Here is a 22,435-nt window from a genome sequence, read left to right as displayed (position 1 = left end):
TTTCTTCCTCTCATGTTTCATTTTTCTCTCCCTTTGCTGCTGTAGATGACAAAGTCCACAATGGAAGGATCCAGCCAAACATGCCTAGTGCCACAACCAGGCCTGTCAGATGGAATACCTCAGATCAGCCTCCGATTAACAGACGGTGGTTCATGTTGGAAGGAGAGGGATTTAACAGATGAAATCTCCTTCATTAACAGTGATGCATTTTTCTCCAGGTTAGTGCTTCTTTTTTGTCTGTGTTTGTTTGTTTGTTTGTTCTGTACCTGCACCTCCAGCTCTGAGCATTTTGAACACTTTTTTCCCATTGATGCTTACAAAGTGAGTATGCTGGGGCGCAAGGCAAATTAATGTGCGTATCCCTGTTGAAGCCACACATTCCAATAGGTTCCTTACAAAGCCAGCTGTGTGCTTTAGTTTGCCATTTCCCATATAAATTTTCAAGCATATGAAGGTGGCCTGCTTGGTGAAGGAGTGCAGATGGACAGGACTGATCTAAGATCAGGCACTAGAAATTACACCGAGCACAAGATGCAACCGAAATATAAGGTGTCCCCTCTAAGTAATTAAGCATATTTGATCTGCCCAGTTTAAGTCTTAACAGATGACTGACTTTATTCCCATTCTTAATCCAAAAAGGAAGGGGGTTTTGAGGGATTTTATCTTTCTGGCATGAATGATGATAGTACTAGTGTTCTTCAGACAAGACAGAGAATAAAAGAGTATCTGTAAGAGTATCTATCTGAATTTATCTATAAGAGTCTATCTGTGTAGAGCATCTATAAGAGTATCTATCTAGAAGAGTATCTTGAGTTTTGATTGCTGGCACTTTGTCAATGAGGTGAACAGGTAATGGGCAATTCGGTTTCTTGTAAAGTCCTTCCCTGAACATCAGACTGAACCAGTATCTTTTCCTTGTTCTCAGGGTATTGAATTGAGTCTGTCATTCCCTTTCTTCTTGTGTCTAGTGCAGCACATGAAGGATTTAGGTTACTGTGGGAAATTGCTGTATGCTACTGAAATATGGGGTTGGCCTAATGTGGGAAATAGTGCTATTTACACGTCATGAAACACGACACCACAGTGTCTCTGCATACCAATGCAGAACACAAAGCAGAGGCAGTGCTGCCAGACACGTAACTGAGTGACTTCACTGTGTAAGCAGGAGATGAGTGCTATTCTCAGCACTAGCACAGACAGACAGCACTCAGTTTACGAGACAAGTTAGCAGATTATGCACTAACACCAGATTTTGATTCATAATAATGGTAGGACGAGTTAGGAAATTATGCACTAACACCAGATTTTGAATCATAATGATGGTGGTGAAGCATAGATCTCAAATCCTATTTCTAGCCCTTGCAGGCACACATGCTCTTTAACTTCTGGCTGTGTCAGCTGTGCGGTTTACTGTCCCCAAGCCTGCCCCCAAAACTCCTGCAGCCAGAAGACATCAGGTTTGTTTACACGTCTTCATTAATCCCACTCCTTTTGACTGAGATGAGTTAGGAAACAATTACCGAAGCAGGTCAGCTGGCAAAACTGAGAAGGTAATACAGTTCTACCAGCTAGACAGGGCCAGTTAGGTGGGGCTGGGTCAGAAGTTATGGCCTCTTGTACTGGTATGTTGGAGCTTGGCAGAGTGTGTGCCCCTGCCTGTACTCCACTGCATGTTGCAGGGTGTAAAGGGAAATCAAGTGCTCGAGAGTTGAAACAAAGGACTGCTGAGTCTCATGTCTGGGAAGGTATGTGTGACTGACGTACTTCATGAGGTGCCCCCAAAAACTGTGATTCTTTTAGGAGAACATTCCCGTAAAGACATAATTATTTGCTGTAAGAATTCATACTTTTCCATCAATGTGTAATTCCTTAGAAGAGTACTGCTGAAGTACGGGACAGTTGGGCCAATACTGGCACAGGACATTAAGCACCAAATGAGATGTGTTTGTAACTAGGCAGAAGCCTAATCTTCACGCTCAGGCCTTAAGATGAAAGACGTGTGCATCTTTAATTTTATCTGGGAAATTAATAAGCTGTAAAAATTAATTCTCTTGTAATCCCATTTTGTTCAAGAATGCCCTAGTTTTCTGTCCTGTATCACACTTCTGTACATATTTACCTAGTTGGGTTGAGTATCTGCACTGCTGTTAGCTTCCAGTGCTTTTCTGTCAGTGAGTTACTGCTGCTGCTGAAGAAGGAGTAGGGAGTGCTTGCTGTTTTCTACCCAGCTCCGGGATGGCAGGTTGCTGGGCAGGATGGGATGGAGAAGAGGCCCTGGACCACCCCTAAGAGGTGGAGGGGAGCGAGGTCTCTGCCAGACCTAACACCCTTGGGGGACAGCTGTCTGTGCAGCAGTCAGAAACCCCGATTCCCTGGCAGGAATGTAGTGCTCTGATATATCAGGAGTGGTTTTAAACATGCTTTTGGCAGCCTTGTGTCACTGTGTAATCTAAGCTCACAGTGAGGTATTACCTGGTACTATCTCAGTGCAAGGCTACATTAGGAGTTTTCACTTTTTTCAGCAGAAGGACTCTGGCATCTGACCTAGACAATAAAGTGCTTTGCAAACACGCTGCTATTCTTGTTGGGGTTTTTGTGTCACAAGGTACTAACAGTTCTTAAATAAATGTTATCATTAATTACATGTAATTATCAGATACGTTTTAGTGAAATGACTGTATCTGCTCAGCTATCATATGATCTTTGTTAGAAAAGAATAAAGGTTGTTCTTGGCAATGATAATCATTTGCTGTTTCATGAAAACGCCTGTGGTTTGTTCCCTTTCCATGTTCAGATACCATGATATGGGTGGATTAGAAGATGATGAAGGGCTATGCAGAACGGTAGATGTAGAACTCCACTTTTAGCAGGCTCACAAGTGTAACAGTGAAGAAATAACCAGACACGCTAAGCCCATAAGCTCCTGCCCCCAGCAAGGACTGTAATCTTTAATAAATTTTCAATCCGTTTCATTTGACACTAGAGCAGAGGTCTTCAGGGAGAAAATGAGAGACTTCTGGTTGATTATTAATTTTTTATACTATTTAAAATACCTCTCAGTATGTGTCTTCATACAGTGGACCTGAAAAATGAAGATCCGCTTATTAAGTAGCAGCTACAGTTGTGACTATGTCTTCTAGAATGGCTTACCAGTTTTTTAAATATTGAAAGACACGTTATGCCTCCTTACAGGTATGATATTCCTCATCACAGGAATTTTTTGAAGGTGCTGCTGTCATTTTAAATATGTGAAATATCAATTGCAGTCAAAACATACTGCAGAGCATAAAATCTATCACCTTCTGTTCACAACTGTTATCCTAAAAAAATGGTATTTGTAAAGTTGATATGTTCTTTTTTCTAACCGAAATAGGTGGATTAACTATATGTATCCGTAATCCCCACTAGTACATAATGTATGTGTTCTCTTGGAAGTTGCCTCGTTATTATAGCTGTGTGCCATGAGCAAACTGCTAATTGTGCAGTAGCAGAAAAACATACCTGTAATGCAGTCTTCAAGTAAATCCTAGAAAAGTAGAGAAAGAAAGAAAGGAAGGGGCAGAGGAGAAGAGACTGGTCCTCTGAAAGAAGGATAAAAGTCTTCAGCCTGTTGCGTATTTCTTTGAGGCTTATCTCATTTTTGCAAGAGCTCCTGTGCAGAGCTTCAGAGCAGGGCAGCCAAACTTCTGGACCCTGGGAACCACACACATGCTTTTATCTTTACCTGATTGAGAGCCACAAGACCCACACTGCAGACCTCAGGAGCTGGGGGGAGGCAGCAGCTTTGGGATTAGAGTGTAGGCAGGAGGGAATGGGGTCCCTGGGGCCTTACCAGACCCTCAGGGGAGGCAGCTAGGCTGGGCGTGCAGCTCTGTGAAGGTCAGAGTGCCTGTTTGGGTCCCTCTGTCTTTCTGCTATCCAGAAGAAAAAAGTCTGCTCAAAGCTCTGGTTCAGAAGGAGCATACATAACTGCAGTAGGAACTGGAGTGATTTTTGGATGTGCCTAGAGGTGCTAAAACTTAAGTGCTTCAAATAACAGATTCAAAGGGATTTTACTTCAGCTATAGGATATATTAGGATTGAAGTGGATACAAAGGTAGGAGGGCCTCTTGCAAGCAGTGCTCTTACCCTTTCACGCTAAACTTCATATATAAGCGAAGAAAAGGGATAGCCTTCAAGCAGGAGGGAAAATGCGTCCTGCAGCCAAAATGTGAGGCAGGGGATTGTTGATGGTGAGCAGAAATGTCTTTCCTGATGCTGGCTGGCTCAGAGGTGCATGCTGTCTGCAGACTTGTTGTCACCATCCTGGATCTTTTGCCCAGGAAAGGGTGCTGAAATGGGCTTTGTTGTATATGGCTGTTCTAGCACTTGCTGGAGCTGCATCTGCAGTCCTGGTACTGTTTGGAAGGAGGATCCCTCAGTGGGAGGGCACCCTGCTGTTTGTGGTGTTGCTGGGCTCTGCGCGTGTTCCCTAGGTGGAAATACCAATCAAAGGAGTGTGACCGGGTACGCTTCCTTCCTAGTAGTGGTCAGGGCTGGGAAATGGGTGCGTGTATGGCAGCCGAACTTTGTGAGAAACATTGTGTAGTTCCTGAGGACCAAAGCTTAGAGCAACCACGGAAGTCGTTCAGTAAGCAAGCCGCCTTCTCCAGTACTTTCTAGCTATGTCCTTGTGTGCCAAAGATCATAAATTCTTGTTTGTGGCTGCAGTCACAGCTGCAATGAGATTTGCCAGCACAGATAGCCGTGCTATCTTTCTAACATGTGCATGTCCTCAAAGAGAAGGTTTGTTTATATCAACCTTTTGTTCACAAAGATCCTTGTATCTGGCCTATGTGCTACAAATAAAGGGATCACATGCTGTAGTAGTCTCCCTAAAATAAGGGGTGGGTTAATGTACCCTGCTGCACCCTCTTCTTAATGACATTGCATGTTCTTGCTGTTAATTGTTGAGATATGAAAACACATGTATTTGTACACTGAGAAGTTTGTGCTTAGTATAAACACTTTCCCTATTTGTTGGCTTTCCTTTTAGCAGCTGCGGTTTAAAACCAAGGCAAGCCAAAACTTACCATTATTCTCTGGCATGTGATAAGAACTTGGGTGCCTGTTGTAGCCAGAACAAATCAAACAGGGGGCCTGGTGTTGTTTGCTTAGCTGACTATTTTTGTTTAGGTTTGGGGTTTTTTTGTTTTTGAAGTCTGTCATGCCAGTACATTCAGTCCCTATCCAAAGTAATAATTTGCCTTATCACTCAGGAGCCTTGCTGCCAGGTTTACATAAGGGATTGCAGCCAGGCAGCCGGCAGGGCTGCCCTCCGACAGCCGTGGATTCTTCGAGAAAACGGCTCAGGAAAGGAGCAAAGGTCTGGAATGAGGTCGGTGGGGAGGTGGTGAGGGCGGTTGCCTTCTGCATTGTTCAGCAGCAGCCTCTGGTGGGCCCTGCTCTGAGCCCTCAAGAGGACTTTTTAGGTGAGCTATTGTTGCTGTTTGTCACTTTCTCTCTTTAGGTTGTGTTGAGTTAGTTTTTCCAAGCTGACTCATTTAACTTTGAGAGTACATTTGTCTCCACCCTCCTATGCAATCAATTCCCTTCTTTCTTGCATTGTGAGATGCTGGCAATAGAAACTGCCTTACATAATGAGTTGTTAAGAAAAGCATTCCTTTTTCTAAAAACACAGCCACAAAGACATGTGATTTATATATCTCTCCAAGGTAGGTGACTGTGAATGGCAAGTCAGGGTGTAGTCTCAGCTCTTCCTGGGTTCTTCTCCCCCTATCTATAGCCAAGATGAAATGACAGTCACAGAAACATGTAATTATGTAGATTTTTTTCCATGTAAGTCATCTAGGTGGATTTCTGTTTACTTTTCCAAGCATTTGCCCTCTCTCTTCCACCCTGCACAGGTTACTCCTTTAGATTAGGCTTTGTCCATTACACTATTCTAACCTTCCCATTTACCTCTAGCCATCTTATCTTTGCCTCTCTGTGCAAGATTTACAAATAATGGCATGTGGGATGGAGAACATTTTGAATCTGATGCCCTGACCCGTGCCACAGAAGTGGAGGTTCATCTTGGAAGCAACAAGGATCATAAATGAAACAAAGATCTGACAACTGTTAGATGTAGAAAGCAGTGCTTTAATGCCATAACGTGCCTATGGAAACAAAAGTTCTTCTTTAAGTTCATAAGCCAAGTATATTAGCTTTTCCTGTTTCCTGGGACAGCATCCAGCAGCCTTAGAAACCAGAAAGGGACTGCAGTAAGTTCACAGCAATTGAGTAACAAAGCTGAAAAAAAATGGCTCCCTTTCTGTATCTCAGGCATTGCCCTCTCAGCTAGAAAGATTCTTTGTTTTATCATCTTGTTCATTTTTTTTGTATCTGCTTTTGCTGTGAGGAGAAAGTCCATTCATCTCATGAGGCTGGTGGCTTTCCAATACCAACTGGGTCAGATAATAGTTTTTGCTGTAGGAAATAAGGTGCAAACATCTGTGACAATTTTGAAGTCATTTTCAAACAAAAGGATCAGTGACCTCTTACGGGAGAACACACAGTGGATAATAAGTAATTTAAGTCAGCCTTGGAAATCTTTGTGCTTTTAATATTTGTGCTTTTAATATTTGTGTTTACAAAAACCAAGACACCCATCACTAACCTGTCTTACTAGCAACTAGGGAAGAGGCAGAGCCTCTGCACGGTGACTTGACCTATTTTTACTGCAGTAAGTGAGTAGTTCCCTCTCCTGTAGCTTCCTTAGCCTGTGTCCTGAAGTGCCTGGTGCATTGTTCAGCTGAGGAGGTTCAGCGTAGTGTGCCTTGTTTCCGGTAGCTTTGCAGAGCAAGCAGTTTTCTGCCACCTGAAGATGTGAGGTGCTCCTTCCTATGCGGCTTCCCAGAGGGGTCCTGGGCCCACGTCCTGCAGGCAGTCCGCAGGAAGATCAGCGGGCAGAGGTCACCGAGTTCTCAGCCAGGCTTGTTTGCTGCTGCAATTTCCCGGTTCAGCTGAAATAACTGTGCATTTGGACGTTGTGTTCAGCACGTTGCAGCGTAGGCTGATGGAGTTCAGCTGTGACTTCCCATGACACACATGTATATTTTTAATCAAAGTGGTCAGCTGGCTATCTAATACGAAAAGGCTGGGGGTGACAGGGTAGGGTTGGCACTCACTGCTCTTGTCACTTTGCTTCTATCTGTTGGTCTCTGAGCGGTTTCAGTGTTGTAAAGTCCTCCTCTTTCATGGTCAATGGCCATGAGAGATTTCCTCTCATTTTATCTGTTGTGAGGAATGCGATCCCAAGCTGGCTGCTTATCTACAAATTGCACTTTCTCACATTGGCTCAGTGCCTTCCTCCTGGCCTGTGAGGGCTGCAGTTAGGAAGTGTGAAGATAGTTCCGTTTTTGTACCAAAGCTTTCCTTTTCATTCTGCACCTGCTGCAAGAAGTGCATTTGCAGTAGGGATGACTGCAAAGAGAGGGCACTAGGTAACTGTAAAGAACTTGCTAAAGGCCACCTGGATGTTAATGACTTCCAGTCATTAAGGCTTTGACGGGACTCCTGGAAACAAGACATTCCACCAATTCCTCAGGCCCTTTCACAGTCTCCAAGTTCTCTGCATTCAGAAAGTTTGAGTCATGTAGGGAGGGATTAATATCTAATAAAATAACATTTCTATTATCCTGCATTATGGTTAGGAACCACCTAATCGCTGTGAAATGATTACTCTCTTGGGAGCACTGCTAGCAGTGCACCATGTTTTGTAAAATCCATAGATGTTTCCTTCAAAAAAAACCCACCCCAAAACTCCAGAAAGTGTCAAATTGGAAAAAAAAAAAAACATCAAGTGACCACCACTCTGAGAGGTCTACTAAGCATTACAGAAAGTAAGTTTTCCTCTAAACTCTCATTAGCTTTTGCTGAATTTATGCCCCTTGGGTAGAAAAACTTGGATTTTTCCCAGGATTGTGAAGGTGGGTTGGGAAGTTGCAAGCTTACAGACCTTTCTCTTGTTCTGAAAGTTCCTGATAACTAAACATAGGCTTATGCTGAACTTTTGTTTCCCTTCAGTATCCACTTGTGCCACTCCTAACATTGCTCAGACTGGCCTGCAGCAGGGTAGGAGACTGTTTTCACAGCCTGGACACTTACAGAGTGGTTAGACTTAAAGCTGATGTTGCAAATGAGGGGCACAGCAGTGAGCTGCGCTGATTGAGCCCAGCATCGTTGTATCTGGCTGCGCATAAACAATAATCTGTGTTTTTTGATGTACGCACAGCTGGCTGCAGGAAGAAGCCTTGGGACTGGCCTGAGAGGGCTGTGCTCCAGTCAAATATGGTCAGGTTTTAATGGATCTGCTCAGAGTTGTCTTTTAGCCAGGATCTCCCTTACTTCCATGGCAGATGGATCTTCCAGGTCTAGGCAGAGAGACATAGTTATTCTCACCCAGCTCACTCTTCTCTTAGTGCCTCCCAGCCGGAGTCTGTCTCTCCCACCAAGTCATCTATTCCTACCACCTCTCCCGGGAGCCAGGCCAGCTGCTGGGGCAGTTGCGCAAAGGGAGGACTCCTTTCAGTCACATCACTAGCTGAAGAAGAGGAGCTATTTCTAGAGGGTTTTTCTGGAGGGTAACTCTGCCAGACGGCCTCCCTTGCCAACACAGACAGCAGTTTATCTTTCAGTGGAGTAAAAAGCCACGTGCACCAAATGTGAATGGTGTGGCCTGCTCCTCCGCTTTGCTCAACCCCTTCTGATATGGTTGTTATTTTCATAAGGCTAAGGGTACAAGCATTTCACTTGAAGATGCTTTAGAACGCAGGAGACATGGTGGGTGCGGAGGCATGGATTTCAAAGGATAGTGATTTTATAGAGGATTGGAAGGATGTTTTTGGAAGGTGGGAAAGTGTGAAATCAGTGACATTTTTGATAGGGAATGTAAATACTGCAGGGAGTACCAAGGGCTCGTTTAAAAATTTTTGGAATCTTTTTGCTGACGAATGCTTTTTCTTCAGTGTTTTCTATGGCAAACATTTTCATTGGTCTGAAACAGCTGAATTCTTAAAGGGTCTTTGTGCAGACTGTTTTATAAAAATAACAGTTTAGAGGAGTAGCAGAAATTTCATTAGGTATTAATATTTAGGAATTTCATTAGATTAGCAGAGCTTTGGAAAAAGCCTGCTTTGAAAATAACTTGTACACGACCAGTCTCCTGCTTGTTTGCTTACCCTCCCATGCTCTGGCACTTGAACTACCTGGTGCAAATGAAGAACCTAGTGACCTGTTGCACAGCCCTGTTCCCACAGCAGATTAGCTGGCACAACCATTCATTACTTGATGCGTTCCCAGAAAACCCTTTAGGAACCTACTCCCAATCCTCCCCCTTCTACAGGAGGGAGGCCAAGAAATAATTTCTGGGCTATCCCATGGGGCGAGAGTCCTTTGGAGCAAGTTAAAGCGGCTGACAAGCGGGTGTGGCAGTGCTTGCAAAGGACACTGCTGCTTAATGAAGAGCAGCCACAGCAGCTAATCCAGGTCTCTTGGGAGCTTGGGGAGTCCCTCTCAATGGGAAATGTACTTGCATGCTTATCTGTTGGCTGAGATCAGAAACTCTGAGAAGCTTTCAGCTTGGTGTTTACTTTTCTCCTGTCCCAGCAAGTTTAAGGAACAATTCTGGAATATGTTTCTTCCTTAATAGATTTTAACTAGCTTTGTTTAAAAGGTAATTTGGTCTCCAAGTTGCAGGAAGGAACAGAAGAGCTACAGTGCAAAAAAACAGTATATCCCCCACAGATATGCTAACAAGACTTGTATTCTATGCCAGTGCAAAAAATAAAAGGGAAAAAATGAAGTCAGCTGAGAGCAACCTGCTTCTCTTTTGGACAGGACGAGTAATAGTTGAGAAAATGAGCAGGAGAATTCTGCAAATTACAGGAGAATTCTGCAAATTACATCTGGGCAGTTTGTCTAAGGCTTGGACTTCCTGAAAAACAGGCAACTGTAAGTTGTAAAAATGTTAAAAATCCACCATCGTCTTTGATGAATTGTGTCAGTAGTTAGTTATCCTCACCGTTTAAAAATGTCTCATTTCTAGTCATAATTTGTCTATCTTTGACTCCCAGCCATTGGATCTTATTCAGCTTGTAAGTACTAGGTCAAATATTAACATTTCCTGCATGCATAGGCTGTTTTCTTTGAAAACCACTAAACATATGGGGTTTAGTTCTTGCATTCCCTTCATGGGTTGTTTCTGAGCACTCTTCAGTTTTTCACAATTTGCTTGAGAATGGGAATTCCTGAACTGATCAGAGTCTTCTGTAACAACCACCCCAGTAGGAAATACAGATGTAATACACCTTTTCCATGCAATATCCATGTTGATGCCTTTGAGGATGATGCTAATTTCTTTAGCTGCACAGTCACTCAGAGCTCGTATAGAAGTGCTGATCTGGCGTGACGTTGTATCCCCTAGTAGGACCCATCATCTTGCATATAGTTCCCAGATTTGACTCTTATATGGCTGTACGGAAACTTCTAATGCTTGCTTGCGCACGACATACAAACAGAACCACTGGTATTATTTTACATTTCCTTTCAGATCATTGATAAAAGCATTAAGTGATACAGGGCTGAGTACCAGCCTTGGAAAGTCACTGTTAGTACTTACCCCCTTTCTGAGGATTCCCCTTTTAATAACTTACATTTTTGGTGTATTAGTTGCTTTTTCTTCCTGTTTGTGCTCTTTTGGACAGGGCATATTTAATCATCTATCTGCTTTGTTTGGACATGAAGGGCTACAGTTTCCAAATATGGTTTCTATTTACATGTGACTTGCTTATTTCATGTGTGCCCACAAATCTGCTGGCCTGGGGAGATTTTCCAGCGTATTTATCATTTGTCATTGCAGATGTTTATATGCACAGATACTCTAAAGAGAAAAATGCATGTATCAATGCACGCATGCATACATAAATAATGGCATTTTAGATTTTGTACCAGTGGTATTTTGAAAAGTACGTTCTTTAATTTTCAGTCTGATGAAATCTTTGCTTTGCATTTCATGTTTCTGCCAGGGGGAAATCATTGCATAACTTAGTAAACACTGTGGGAATACACTGATGGTATTGAGCAGGACTCCAGTATCTTAAAAACCCTCAGATTTTATCAGACTAGGCAAGATTTTTTTTTTTCACTTTTTTTAAAAGATAGTATCTAATTTGTGTATGACAGAGCAGTGAGGCAAGGGATAACTGCTTTTCAGGAGGCAGGCACAGCCACATCCTCATAAAATCCATTCTCTAGATCACTTACATCTTGTATCCTCTGGTGCTGTTCACAGATGCTCTTCTCTTGTCGCTTTAATAGGCTGAGAAAATTACTTGGTGTGCAGCTAAGTATGAAAAGGAAAGAAAGAGGAGAAAGCACTTCTGTAATGAAGATTGGCGGGAGACTTCCTTTCCAAATGTGTGTTCATTCTTTAAACGTCGTGGTGGAGAAAAGTGGTTATTCATGTTTAGTTCCAGCCAGTGTCTTTTTTCCTTTTTTGAATCTCAGTAAGAAATTTGCAAATCAAGTAGTTTGAACCCAGGTGTTGCTTTGGCGTAGATGAAGAAGTGTGGCAATATGTGTTGGTATTTTAGGGGCCTTTAATATTTTTATTGTTATTTGCTGTCTATTTTCCTGAAGTGTTCATGATACACTAAGGAGCATATAGTCAGTGGAGAGGATGCTGTGCCTGTCCTGAAAGAGGGTTTTTTTCCTCCGTCATCTGTATGTATGTTTAGTGGTACCATGAATAGCCACTGCGGTGCATTGTTGCTGCCAACAGATGAGTTTGGCCTTTCTGGGCAATAGGAATGCAAGAATTGTATGAAACTTGCAAAAGAGGTTTCGTTTTCCATGTTTAACAGGGGAGAACAAATTCAACAAGTACAAACAAATCCAAAACAAAATGTTGTATAATCCCAGGTTTTATACGTGATAACCCAGCTTGAATTATGCAAGTTAGAAAATAGGGCAGGGGGAGGGTAGGAATTCCTGCCTCTGTCAAGTAGCAAGTTGGCTTTAACATAAACATCTGTGAGAAGGAAGTGGAATTGTTTGGAGGTAAGACTGCAGTTTTCTGCTGCCTACTTTGTGCCACAAATACATTGCTTGTGGTCCACACCCATGAACAGGGGAGGTGAAGAATTAAGGAGCAGTGTGCTTGTTTAGCAGAGCGAGAGATTCAAAGGGCCCATTGAGACGATGCGAACTGAAGTAAGGTGACGTGCACCGTGGGGCGATCTCCCACTGTTTTGAGTAGCAGGTACTACTGATCTTACTGACAGTTGGCCACTGTGCCCCAAAGTACTTTTTTAAATTTCACTCGCTTTGACCTTTCTCCATGTTAAAATCTTTTATTGCAGTATCTGCAGCTGCTTCAGAAATAATTAAAACTTTGGGAAACCAGCAGTGCTAGCAAAAGTCCGCCAGCTGCATTTTTTCATCTTTGATCTCCTTTCTCTTAATGGGTGTTGAAGTTGCATGTCAGTGTGTGTGCAGGGAAACATGAGCTAGGGTACCTCTTCTTAGTCGTGATGTTTTTGGCAATGTTAAAGAGGCAGATGAGGAAGCAGACGAGAAAACTGATACCCCATTGAGGGGAGTCCAAAAGAAGAGAATAGAAACAAAGTGGATGTGAAGGTGCTGATGGCCCAGGGAGCCCTGGGCAACTTTAATGTTCTCCTAAGGCATCTGGTTGACTTTAGCATGATGCCATGAACTAACCATGTTCACTGATGCTAATTCATAAATTAATCTTCCGGGTTATTACAGCATCTCTTTTTGTTAGTGAATTCTTTGTCAAGGATCTTAGTACTTTTAAGCTCATTTATACGGGCAAGTCCCATGGAAGTTACGACAAAATAGCTAGGATATAAATTCAGAGTACAGCAGCTATTTGAGTTATTCCACTTCTGTTTATTCAGCAAGCTGCTCTGGAGAACCCTGACTCCTTCCCCATGTAGATGGGTGCTTAGTTACATGTGGAAAATTAATTTTTTTTATTGGCAACCTGATGGTAACACTCAGTTTGTAGAAGTGTATAAACTATGAATAATTGTGTATGTGTAAAAAAAGACAGACCAGGAAGAGGCAATTTGATTTATTGTCAAATTGTGAAACAGTACAAGGTGCTTTTGTTCTATACTGAAGCAGTTTTATGTATCAGAGTAAAATCTTTCTGTCATGGTTTTACTTGCTTAAGAGCACATATGGTGCATTTAATTTAACAGGAAATCATCAAGATCTTCATTTAATTGCCACAGATAAGAGCAGCCCAGATCTGTGATGGCAGAGTGCTTTATCAGCATTGCTGACTTTCGTAAAAAGGGGCCCTGTGCTGTGCCTGGTGTGACTGTGGCGCAGCAGAACAGGCTTGTGCTGAGACAACGGGCAGAAGCATTACTAATGCACTTCTTCCAGTCAGCCTGCTGACAGGAGCAAATATTAAACAGTTCAGTGTACTGAAGCGGAGTCACTTCTCTATTGACCTCTGCGTCTCTACTCCATGCCACTGCTTTCTGAGGCTGTAGCTGCCTGCTGCTCTTGTTTTTAAGATAGAAAACACCCCTGCCTCCTGCTGAGAAAGGTCAGGATCTGTTAGGCATCTCTGTGAAATGTCCGATATCCTTCTGCTAACCTGTGAGCGTCTGCTGCTTCTCCAGAAAGCTAATGTGGCTTGTGTCTAATTCGCATGACCTACATCTGTGTGGAAGTCTTAAACATACAGGTACTAAGCTCTTGCCACAGCTTTCTCCCAAACCAGTGCCAGTCCTTGCTGGGGTTGAAGGTCACGGTGCTTTTAATATTGACTTGAATTTTTGAAGATTGGCATGTCTGGCTGTGCCAGAATTAGCCATTAGGCTTTTACCACCTAAAACATTGAAAGGATCCATTCTCTTATGCCCCGTTATCAGTTTGAGATTGTCCCCTTCTCCGTCGCTTAAAGCTTGCAGCGTGGTAACGTCGTTCACAGGTAGGGCAGCAGCAGAAGTGTTTCTGTCCAATGTCGGGGGAAGTTGAAGGTGATTCCTTAGGCGTTCTGGGCAGAGGAGGTGCAAAGGTAAAAAAAAAACAACTTTGGGTATGCTCCTTCAGCAGCCATCAAACATTTCAGTGCAAGACCTTCTGACAGATTGTGTACTGTTCGTTTTCCAAGGCTGCTATGTCCTGGAAAGTGGCACACCCATTGTGTGGGGTTCTTTTGTTACCACTTTTCCCAGCCCTGAATTTTCACCAAATAAAATGGTGTGATTCATTGTTTCAGAGCAGTATTTGGTCAGCAGCCACAGATGCAGAAGCAGGAGTGGTTGAGGGTGGCCTGCTGGGAACATCAGTAAAAATAAGTTCGACTTCTGCAACACTTACCTCTTCATTTCAAATGTTAAGGGAAGCGTTCTCATATGCTCCTCTTCGCCGTGCGTCTGAATCGGTTGGCCAACTACCGCACAAACCCTCTGAACCCCAGTCGCATCTACTGCAACCCAAAGGGATGGTAAGTTCAAAGGCCCAGTTGTGCCAGCCCCTGTGGACACCAGTACATGGTGAAGGTGCATGTGCGCAGCAGCGTGCCTTGGTGCAGCTTGCAGAGGGGCAGTAGCTCAGCGATGGTACTGCGGAGCTTCGGGTGGGCTGGGTGCATGCCGAGTGCTCTGCCTGCCCGGGAGAGCACCCAGCGGCGCTGCGGTTGTGGGGAGGGAGGTTGTGGGTGACTACATTGCACCCTTGAGTAAATTTAGGAAGAAGCGGGGAGGGGAGATGACTTATAGTTACTGAAACAGATACAAAGGACCTTGTGGGGTGTTTTTGTTAAAAGGTATCCTGTGGTAATTAGCCCTCGGCTTGTGGCATTTCTTGCAGACGCAGGACCTGTTGGACATCACAAACCTCTTGTGGTTAACCTGGGTCTGCCGAGGCCGGTGGGGCGGGCCGGGGTCGGGGCCGGGGCCCGGGCGGGTGTCCCTCGCTCCCCGGCGGCGGCGGGGCGGGTCGCCGTCAGCCGCCAACCCGGGGCTGGCGGCCCCTTCGCCCCTCCCCGGGGCCGGGCCGCGCCGCCGGTTCCCCGCGGCGCGGCGCTGGGGGTGCTGCGGACGCGGCGAGGCGAGAGGAGAGGAGAGGAGGGGAGAGAGGCGGGCGGCGGCCCCATGGCCAGCATGGCTTGCGAAGTCATGCCCCTGCAGAGGTACGTGTCCGGCCGGGGCAGCCCCCGGCCCCAAAGGCAGCGCGGGCAGGCGGGCGCCGGGCTGCCTGGCACGGGGGGAGCCGGGGCTCCGGCCCTGTCGGGAAGGGCAGCGCCGCTCCGGGCCGGCTGCCTGGGCGCCGGGACAGTGTAACAGGTCAATGTATTAACGGGGCTCCGGGAGCGGCGGAGATCTCTGGCTTCCTTGGGGGGGGTGGCCTCGATGTAGCGCCCCGAAATCCGCGCAGCCCTCTCCTTGGGGGGAGCCTGCCGCGGGGTGGGAGCAGCTCAGAGGTTTATCGGGATTTAGGTGCTCCGGGGCCATCCCCTCCCGGCGAGCGGTGGGGGTCTGACGGCTCCCTGCGCCCGAGCAAACCTCTCCCTCCCGCCGCTTCACTGCAGCAGGGGCTGTAATGCGGTAAGGGAGCCCCGCCGAGCCCGGCCGGGCTCGCCCCTCTGCGCACCCCACCTATAGCTGTCTACTTACACACCCGCCGTCATCTGCCTTTGCAGCTGCCTGCGCAGCTTGGGCGAGAGGTTTAGTTTTCGGAGGAAAAGGGCTGTTTTGTTTCCAGGGTGTCGAGACACACCTCCCTTCAGCACCAGCTGTGAGTGCGTACCTGTGCTAGCATGTGCTCCTGCCACAGTATGGCAGGGATAACTGCAGTCAGGCTTTTGAAATGGTAGTGCACAGACCCACTGGGGAGGGGGGAGAAGTGTACGCAGTCCTTCTACCGAGTCATTAATTATATCCTTTTTTATTGCTCTTTCAGTTCTCAAAACTACACGTTCCATACCTCTTAGCCTTATTTGAACAGGCTGAATATCAATCTTTATGTAATCTACAAAACAGTAAATAAGTAATCTAGCGTGCCATTTCAGCACTGTGGTGGTGCTGTTTCAGCAGAAGCTGCAGAGTTGCTGCTTAGTTGGGCACGATAAAATAGCAGCTGAAATTGCTGCCCAAACTGTTATTGTCTTGATAAATCGCGGGGTCCTCTGCAGATAGATGTGGAGGAAGTCTCTTGCAGTAATGCAGTCGCAGGGTTCCATGTTGATGACTGCAGAGAAACAGAAATGCAGTTTGAATGCCTTAAAGAAGTAGTCATAGTGCATCATTACTATTTGAAGGACCAGCATCACATAATATTTTTAACCTTTTTGTGTTCCCAAGGTTCTGTGACTATCTTAGCAGAGGTCAGAACAAGTGGTTGTTATTGCGCTCTTGACTATTCACCCCAGGGGAAGATAGGTTTCACAGGGTAGCTCTAATTAGACTCTTTGTTTTTTGTTGTTGGAAGGATTAACTCTCAGTCCGTTAGAAATGCACTCTGCACTTTAAAACTGAAGATCTTTCTTCAAACTCCCATTAAACCTTGAGCTTGGTACAGAATTGTTTGAGCTTTGCAGTTAAAAAAAAAATTTGCAACATTCTGTCTTTTTTTCCATCTCCTTGATCTCCTTTTAGTATGTGTATACTATACTTCTAGCACCTAATTTTATTTGGACCTAGGGGCAGACAAGCACAGACTCCCAGATCCGTTAACAGCGGCATTCTCTAGGTTATACCTTTTTTTTCCTACTCTTCCCCTTGGAACATTGTCTCCTCCCTTAGTACAGAGTTGTGCCATGGAAGAGGGTCTGGCTTTGGCCATCATTTTTCAGCTTCAGGAAAGGTGGTGCCTGATAATGGTTAGTACCAGCGCAAGTAGAAATATGCTTGTAGTTCCCATGAGGTGGACGGGCTGATGCTGCTGTTCCAGCTGAGAGCATGGACAACTCACAGTGTGTGATTCCTGTTGCTGGGTGTAAAGCAGACTCCTGCCTGTCTCCTGCAGGTGCCCCGCTCTGTGCTCCTTTGGGCCACAAGCTGGCCATGCTACGCTTGCCACAGGAACCCTCCTGTGCTGAAGCAATACAAACGTATCTCTGTGTGGCTCGTGTGTAAAACTTGGGAGAGGGAGAAAGGCTCTGGCTAAGAAGCTGTGACATTTAAATAGTATTTGTCACTAGAGGGGCAAAGTATTGCATCTACCAAGGTATCTGTAAGCTGTGAGTCTGTCTTCCTAAAAATCATATCATGTGCTTGTATAGAGCCATATGTGCTATACGGTGTCGTTTTATTCTATATATAGATGTCTGTGGAATGGCACATGATGGGATATGGTGGCCTGCTGCGAGGGAGTGACAATGGGGATGTCAGGGTTATGTTTCATTGCATGGGAAGAGGTGGAAGGCCAAATGTGTTGAACCCTCCACTGCAATAGGTACTATATTGCCCAAGCAGTGTAAAAGGCACCCGTGAACGTCACACGGGTTGCATTACTGATTTTCCAACAACCTGTCCACCAGTAATTGTCTCTCCTATTGCTAATAGGCTAACGTGTTTTCTGAATAGCATTAGCTTGCTTTAATAACCTAGATTCCTAGTTAGAGCATTACTAATGCTGCTAATGTACGTTTTGATTAATTTATTCTAGCTCAGTCTATTGCAGATAAAGCTGTGCAAAGCTGAAACCTGTGGCGGCTGCCTTTGCCAGTCGCATCTGCCAGTTTCTGTAGGAGAGAAGAAAGACAGGTACACGCTCGGCCTTGTTTGTGATCAGTGGACTCTCTCACTTTGCTGAAACAAATCAAGGCAGAAGAAGAGTGAAGCCATCACAAATATTTTTAGAAAGTGCGTCTGATAGACGTAAGGAGTGTGACTGATCTGTTTCTAACCTGCACAGCAGCAGTTGTCTGAATGGGCTGTCTTGCTTGCAGTCATCGTTGGAGTTGTTTGATGTACCTTACTGGTTTGTCTGCTTGGGGACTTTCACAAATACTGAGTATTTTAGCCTGAGAACACCGTTTGTATTCCACCACATTTTCTTCTTTTTTTGGAATGGTCGCTGTGTTCTCTTCAACAGATCAGTGAGCGTTTGTGTGTGTAAAGTTTTATTGTAAATAAGCCTGATCCTTTGGACTTTGTTATCACTTTCTATCCCAGGTACTGGGAGTGCTTGACAAGCCCTAGCGAAGTATGTTCTGGAATATGTATGTGAAGTGAAGTATGTTCTCTGAGGGTGGAGAGAACTTGGAGAGAACTGATTTGTTTGTTTGTTTGTTTGGCTGGTTTCATTTTGGGTTGTTTTTTTTCTAGTGGAAGAGTGAAGAGAAATTCAAACCTGTGGTTCTCATCTTCCTCAAGTCATAGTCATAGCCTATTACAAAACGCTATGTGAATTTTTGGGGTTCCAGGCTCACATTTGACCCACAGCTGGGTACCCTGTCATGTCAGAGCTGACGTGGTGGGTGTAGGAGCCTGTGGAAGCTCTTCCTGGGTACCACTGCGTGGGTGATGGGGGGGCTCTGACCCCAAGAAGTTGATGTGGAAATCTTCTGCGGTGTTTGCCTCCAAGGTGGCCACCTGATTAAGCAAGAAAATATGAATATTTACCTAAAAACTAGGCTCTTAGGTAACTTTATTTGAAGCATGCAGGCTTTTAACAAACAATCCTGAAATCAAAATTGCTGGTTACCTAGTAACAGTTCTTCACCATTATAATGCAACAGGTATGTGTGCATTACGCAACTTCACACAGTTTAATTCTAAGAAGAGGTGAGACTTTGGCTGGTACATTCATTCCGCCTCTTTCTGACCCATTTTCTAGTTTTATCCTAGTAAGGACTGTTGCCAAACCACAAGTAGAAGAAAAGACACTGCCCTGTCTTTCATAATAAGGCCCAACTAGTTTAAGAAGTAAAACAACAAAAGCAAGCTGTTTAACATTGACGTCATTTTATAAAAGATAAACATATTTGCAATCCAGGAGGATAGTGCGTAGAAAATAATTATACAAAATTATTCTGTCAAGGGTTCCAGTAGATTCAGATGTGTTAATATAAATGGAAAATCAGTCTCTCGCTCACAATGGCATTTAGTCAGCAAGAAGCTCTGCTCATTTCAGCTTGGCATGGGATAGCCTGTACTTCCCTGATGTTGCTTTGAAGTGGGAGGAGGTGTGCAAAAAGGCTTCAGTGTATTGGGCTTTTTTCCGTTCAGGCAACGTGCCTCAATCTCTGTGCCCCCTCACGCACAGCCTGCGCAGTTATGCCCATGGATAGTGCAGTATATTCCCAATGTGTGTGGCTGTGCTGTATGTTAGTGTTTCCTAGAATTAAAAGTCTCCTGCTCTAGGCTTGGGTACGCGTGCCTTAATCTTGGCTGTGGAAAATAGAACAAGAAATAGTATGTGCTCCTCAGATGTGTGACAGAGTGATCCTTCATATTCACCCCAGCTTGTCTCTGTGAAATAGTAATATCGGCATTTTGAATGCCAGATAAAACAGGACACAGAAGCTTATGCTTTTGGAAGGCTAACAGGGAGCTCTCCCCCAGAGAGGTCCCTTTCACTGGCTCCGCAGTTACATCGCTGCATGCTGTCATGTCACAGGCTTGAGACATAAGTTAGTTGAGACACCTTTAGGAGAAACACTGCTGAAGAAAGAGCTTTGGGGAAGACACTGGGATCCTTTGGAGATTCATATTTAAACCAATACCAATCCACCCCTGCCCAAGTTATTGGAGATATCTTACAGAGTATGTGAGTTCTGAATAAAGAAGCCAGGTTGTCCACCTAGTATTTTGACACGTGGCTCATTTGGTGAGTAGCTTATGCAGGTACTTAAGCGTGAGCTTAACTTGGTTTAACTGGTAAGCATGATTAGGTATAAGTGTAACTATTGTAAAGACTGGAGATAAATATCTGAAAGGACATGTTATGGTTTTGACTATAAAAGTTACTCTTCAGGGAAAATGCAAATGTTTGCATGGAAATAAGTCTCGCAGAGAAATAGCTGTTAAACATTTGTTTCTTAGACAGTTACTGTATAGCGCATTCCTCCTCCTTCCCCCTCTGATTAAGGGTATAGAGCAAGGGTGGCATTGCTCAACAATTGATGGTAAGTGCTGACTTTTATTGATGACCATTGTATCACCACAGTGTTATCATGTTAGATTAAATTTAATGGTTACTCTTGCGTCAAGGATGGTATTATTCTTTCCTCTTTTGCATAACATACCTCAATATTCTTGCTTTATATGAAGGAAGAAGCTTATATTGCCTATTTCTCATTTGCAAGAACATTACCTTTTACCCACTGCTGTGAAGCACAAACTATGAGTAAATCACTCTACTGAGAAAATAAGTATGCAGTAAATTTTCATGAACAGTTTCAATCTTGCATTTGTCACAAGCTTGAAATAACTTTTATGGGGAAATGACTTGCGGGGGGGGAAAGAAGTGCTGAAAAAAGTGTGCATAAGACAAGACATTCAGCATAAAGCACTACTTTGGCCTCAAAACTGAGGCTTCCTTGGAGCTGTTTTTAGTGTTGTTAATGTTGAATGTCAGAATAAGTAAATAAACAATATTGTTAAAATCCCCTGCAATTGCAAAAATGGCATGTCTGTTAATCCAAGGTGGCACGGTGGTTCTAAATGGTGAGGAGAAAACAAGAGGGAGATAGCTTTGAAGTCTTAACAAGTCACAAAAGCTTAGCCTTCCTTCTCCTCCCCTCAAAAGCTGCATTAACTTTTGATATCGTTAGTAATTTGACGCCACTGAATTTTCCATGCCTTTTAGTTTGATTGCATTAAAATTAGAAGCAGCAATCTCATTGCCTGAGAAAAGTATTCTCACTAAAAAATAATTAATTTCTTTTGAAGTCTAAAATATCTGTGGTGGAAGAGAAAGCGAGCCATTTCTTTATCTAACTTTTGAGGTCAGAACAAATACAGCCTATGGCAAGGCATTAGGAAAACATGACCTTGGCTGAGCAACATGACCCTGCCAGTGTTTAGGCCCTTCATCTCTGGTGCAAATTGTTGACACTTGAGTCAAAGTACATTTTCATGATTGAAGGGAAAAAAAAAAAACCAAACACCCACCATATTTTTTTTTAATTTAATCGACTAAATGTCCCATTTAACTTTTGAAAAGCTATGTGGAGTAGGAAAGCAGCAGTAGCTTTACAAGGGAGGTTCCAGTGCCAGCAAGCCAGGACGGAAGAACTGCTGATAATTCAGTGCAAAGAAAACAAGGAGGAAGGGCCCTTCTGAGGGGGGAGGCAGCTTCTGACCTGGGGTGTCCATATACCATACGGGGTATCCCATATGCATGTAAATAAATAGGGCACTCTCCATCTAAATGGGTGTTTGCAGCTTCAGCTCTGGAACTGGCTCAACAGCTCCCTTATTCTTTGTGAAGGGCAAGATGAGACGTTCAAAAAAAAAAAAGGAAAACCGTCATTGCATATTTGAGAATGCAATAGGTGAATGCCTGTAACATTCCTGTTGCAAAAGGGGGAGGCAAAAAAAGGTGACTGTGGTTCTGCAATGGAAATTTATCGTTTAACAGACTTCACCCAAGCTTTCCTATTTCCTTCTTTAAAGACAGAAAGGATGTGTTGCGTAAATGCTATAAAATGCATGTGCCTGAAAATCCTAAGATGTGTAAAACTAACTGGTGGGCGATACTGGTGTTCCTTCCAGTCTGACAAACTTTTTTATTAGCTCAGTGGAGGTCACAAACATAGCAATATTACTTCGTTAGCCATAAAATAAAGAGAACAAGTTTTTTCAGTTTGGCTGGTATTTGTTTTGGTTTTTAGCAAGAAGGAAGTCATCAGATAGTTAGGTGTTCTGTAGGAGTGTGAGAAATTGCTCTCCCAAGTATTGCATGAAAGAGCAATTCATTTCTGTTTAATCCCTTCTCTTCGGGGAGCTATGTATATGTCTGAGAAGAGAGAGATTGCTGTAATTTGCGCTCACCTGCTTGGCGAGGAAATCAGTGATAGTTGAATAAATAACTTTTTTTAAAAAAGTTATTTCATCCCTTCAGTGCTTTCTGGCCATAAAGCATGTGTAAAGCTGGACAAAACTTTGAGGGTATAGAGAAACCCCAACAACACCACCTAATTTACTACAAAACCTGCTTGCCTAATGGATAAATTTTGCTGGGCAAGGTAGAAATTTAGACTGTGTAAGAGGTGGGCATCAGAATGACTTGTCCCCTTCATACTATGGGCAGCTGACTTGGTTTGCCAGGTCACTGTGCCAGGTATTAAGCTTTCCTTTCTTTCTGGAAGGGTCGTATATCCCTTTAACCAAAGACGAACTATGCAGCCCAAGGACAGTACAGTTAAATGTTAAACGTATCTTAATGACTTCTAGCATTT

At 44.0% G+C, this 22,435-nt stretch overlaps 1 protein-coding gene across 1 annotated transcript in view; it reads left to right on the top strand.

The window, feature by feature from the left end:
* FAM13A (family with sequence similarity 13 member A) overlaps positions 1–22,435 on the top strand; it is a 132,291-nt gene that overhangs the window by 55,147 nt on the left and 54,709 nt on the right. The window contains exon 6 of the mRNA XM_059817530.1: positions 46–218. Within this exon, the coding sequence (XP_059673513.1) occupies positions 46–218 (173 nt within the window). The remainder of the gene's footprint in view (positions 1–45; positions 219–22,435) is intronic.

The sequence above is a fragment of the Gavia stellata genome, chromosome 5 (genome assembly GCF_030936135.1).
Source record: "Gavia stellata isolate bGavSte3 chromosome 5, bGavSte3.hap2, whole genome shotgun sequence".
Classification (NCBI taxonomy): domain Eukaryota; kingdom Metazoa; phylum Chordata; class Aves; order Gaviiformes; family Gaviidae; genus Gavia; species Gavia stellata.
The sequence above is the reverse complement of the archived record's forward strand: the minus strand, read 5'-3'. Positions and strand labels throughout refer to the sequence as shown.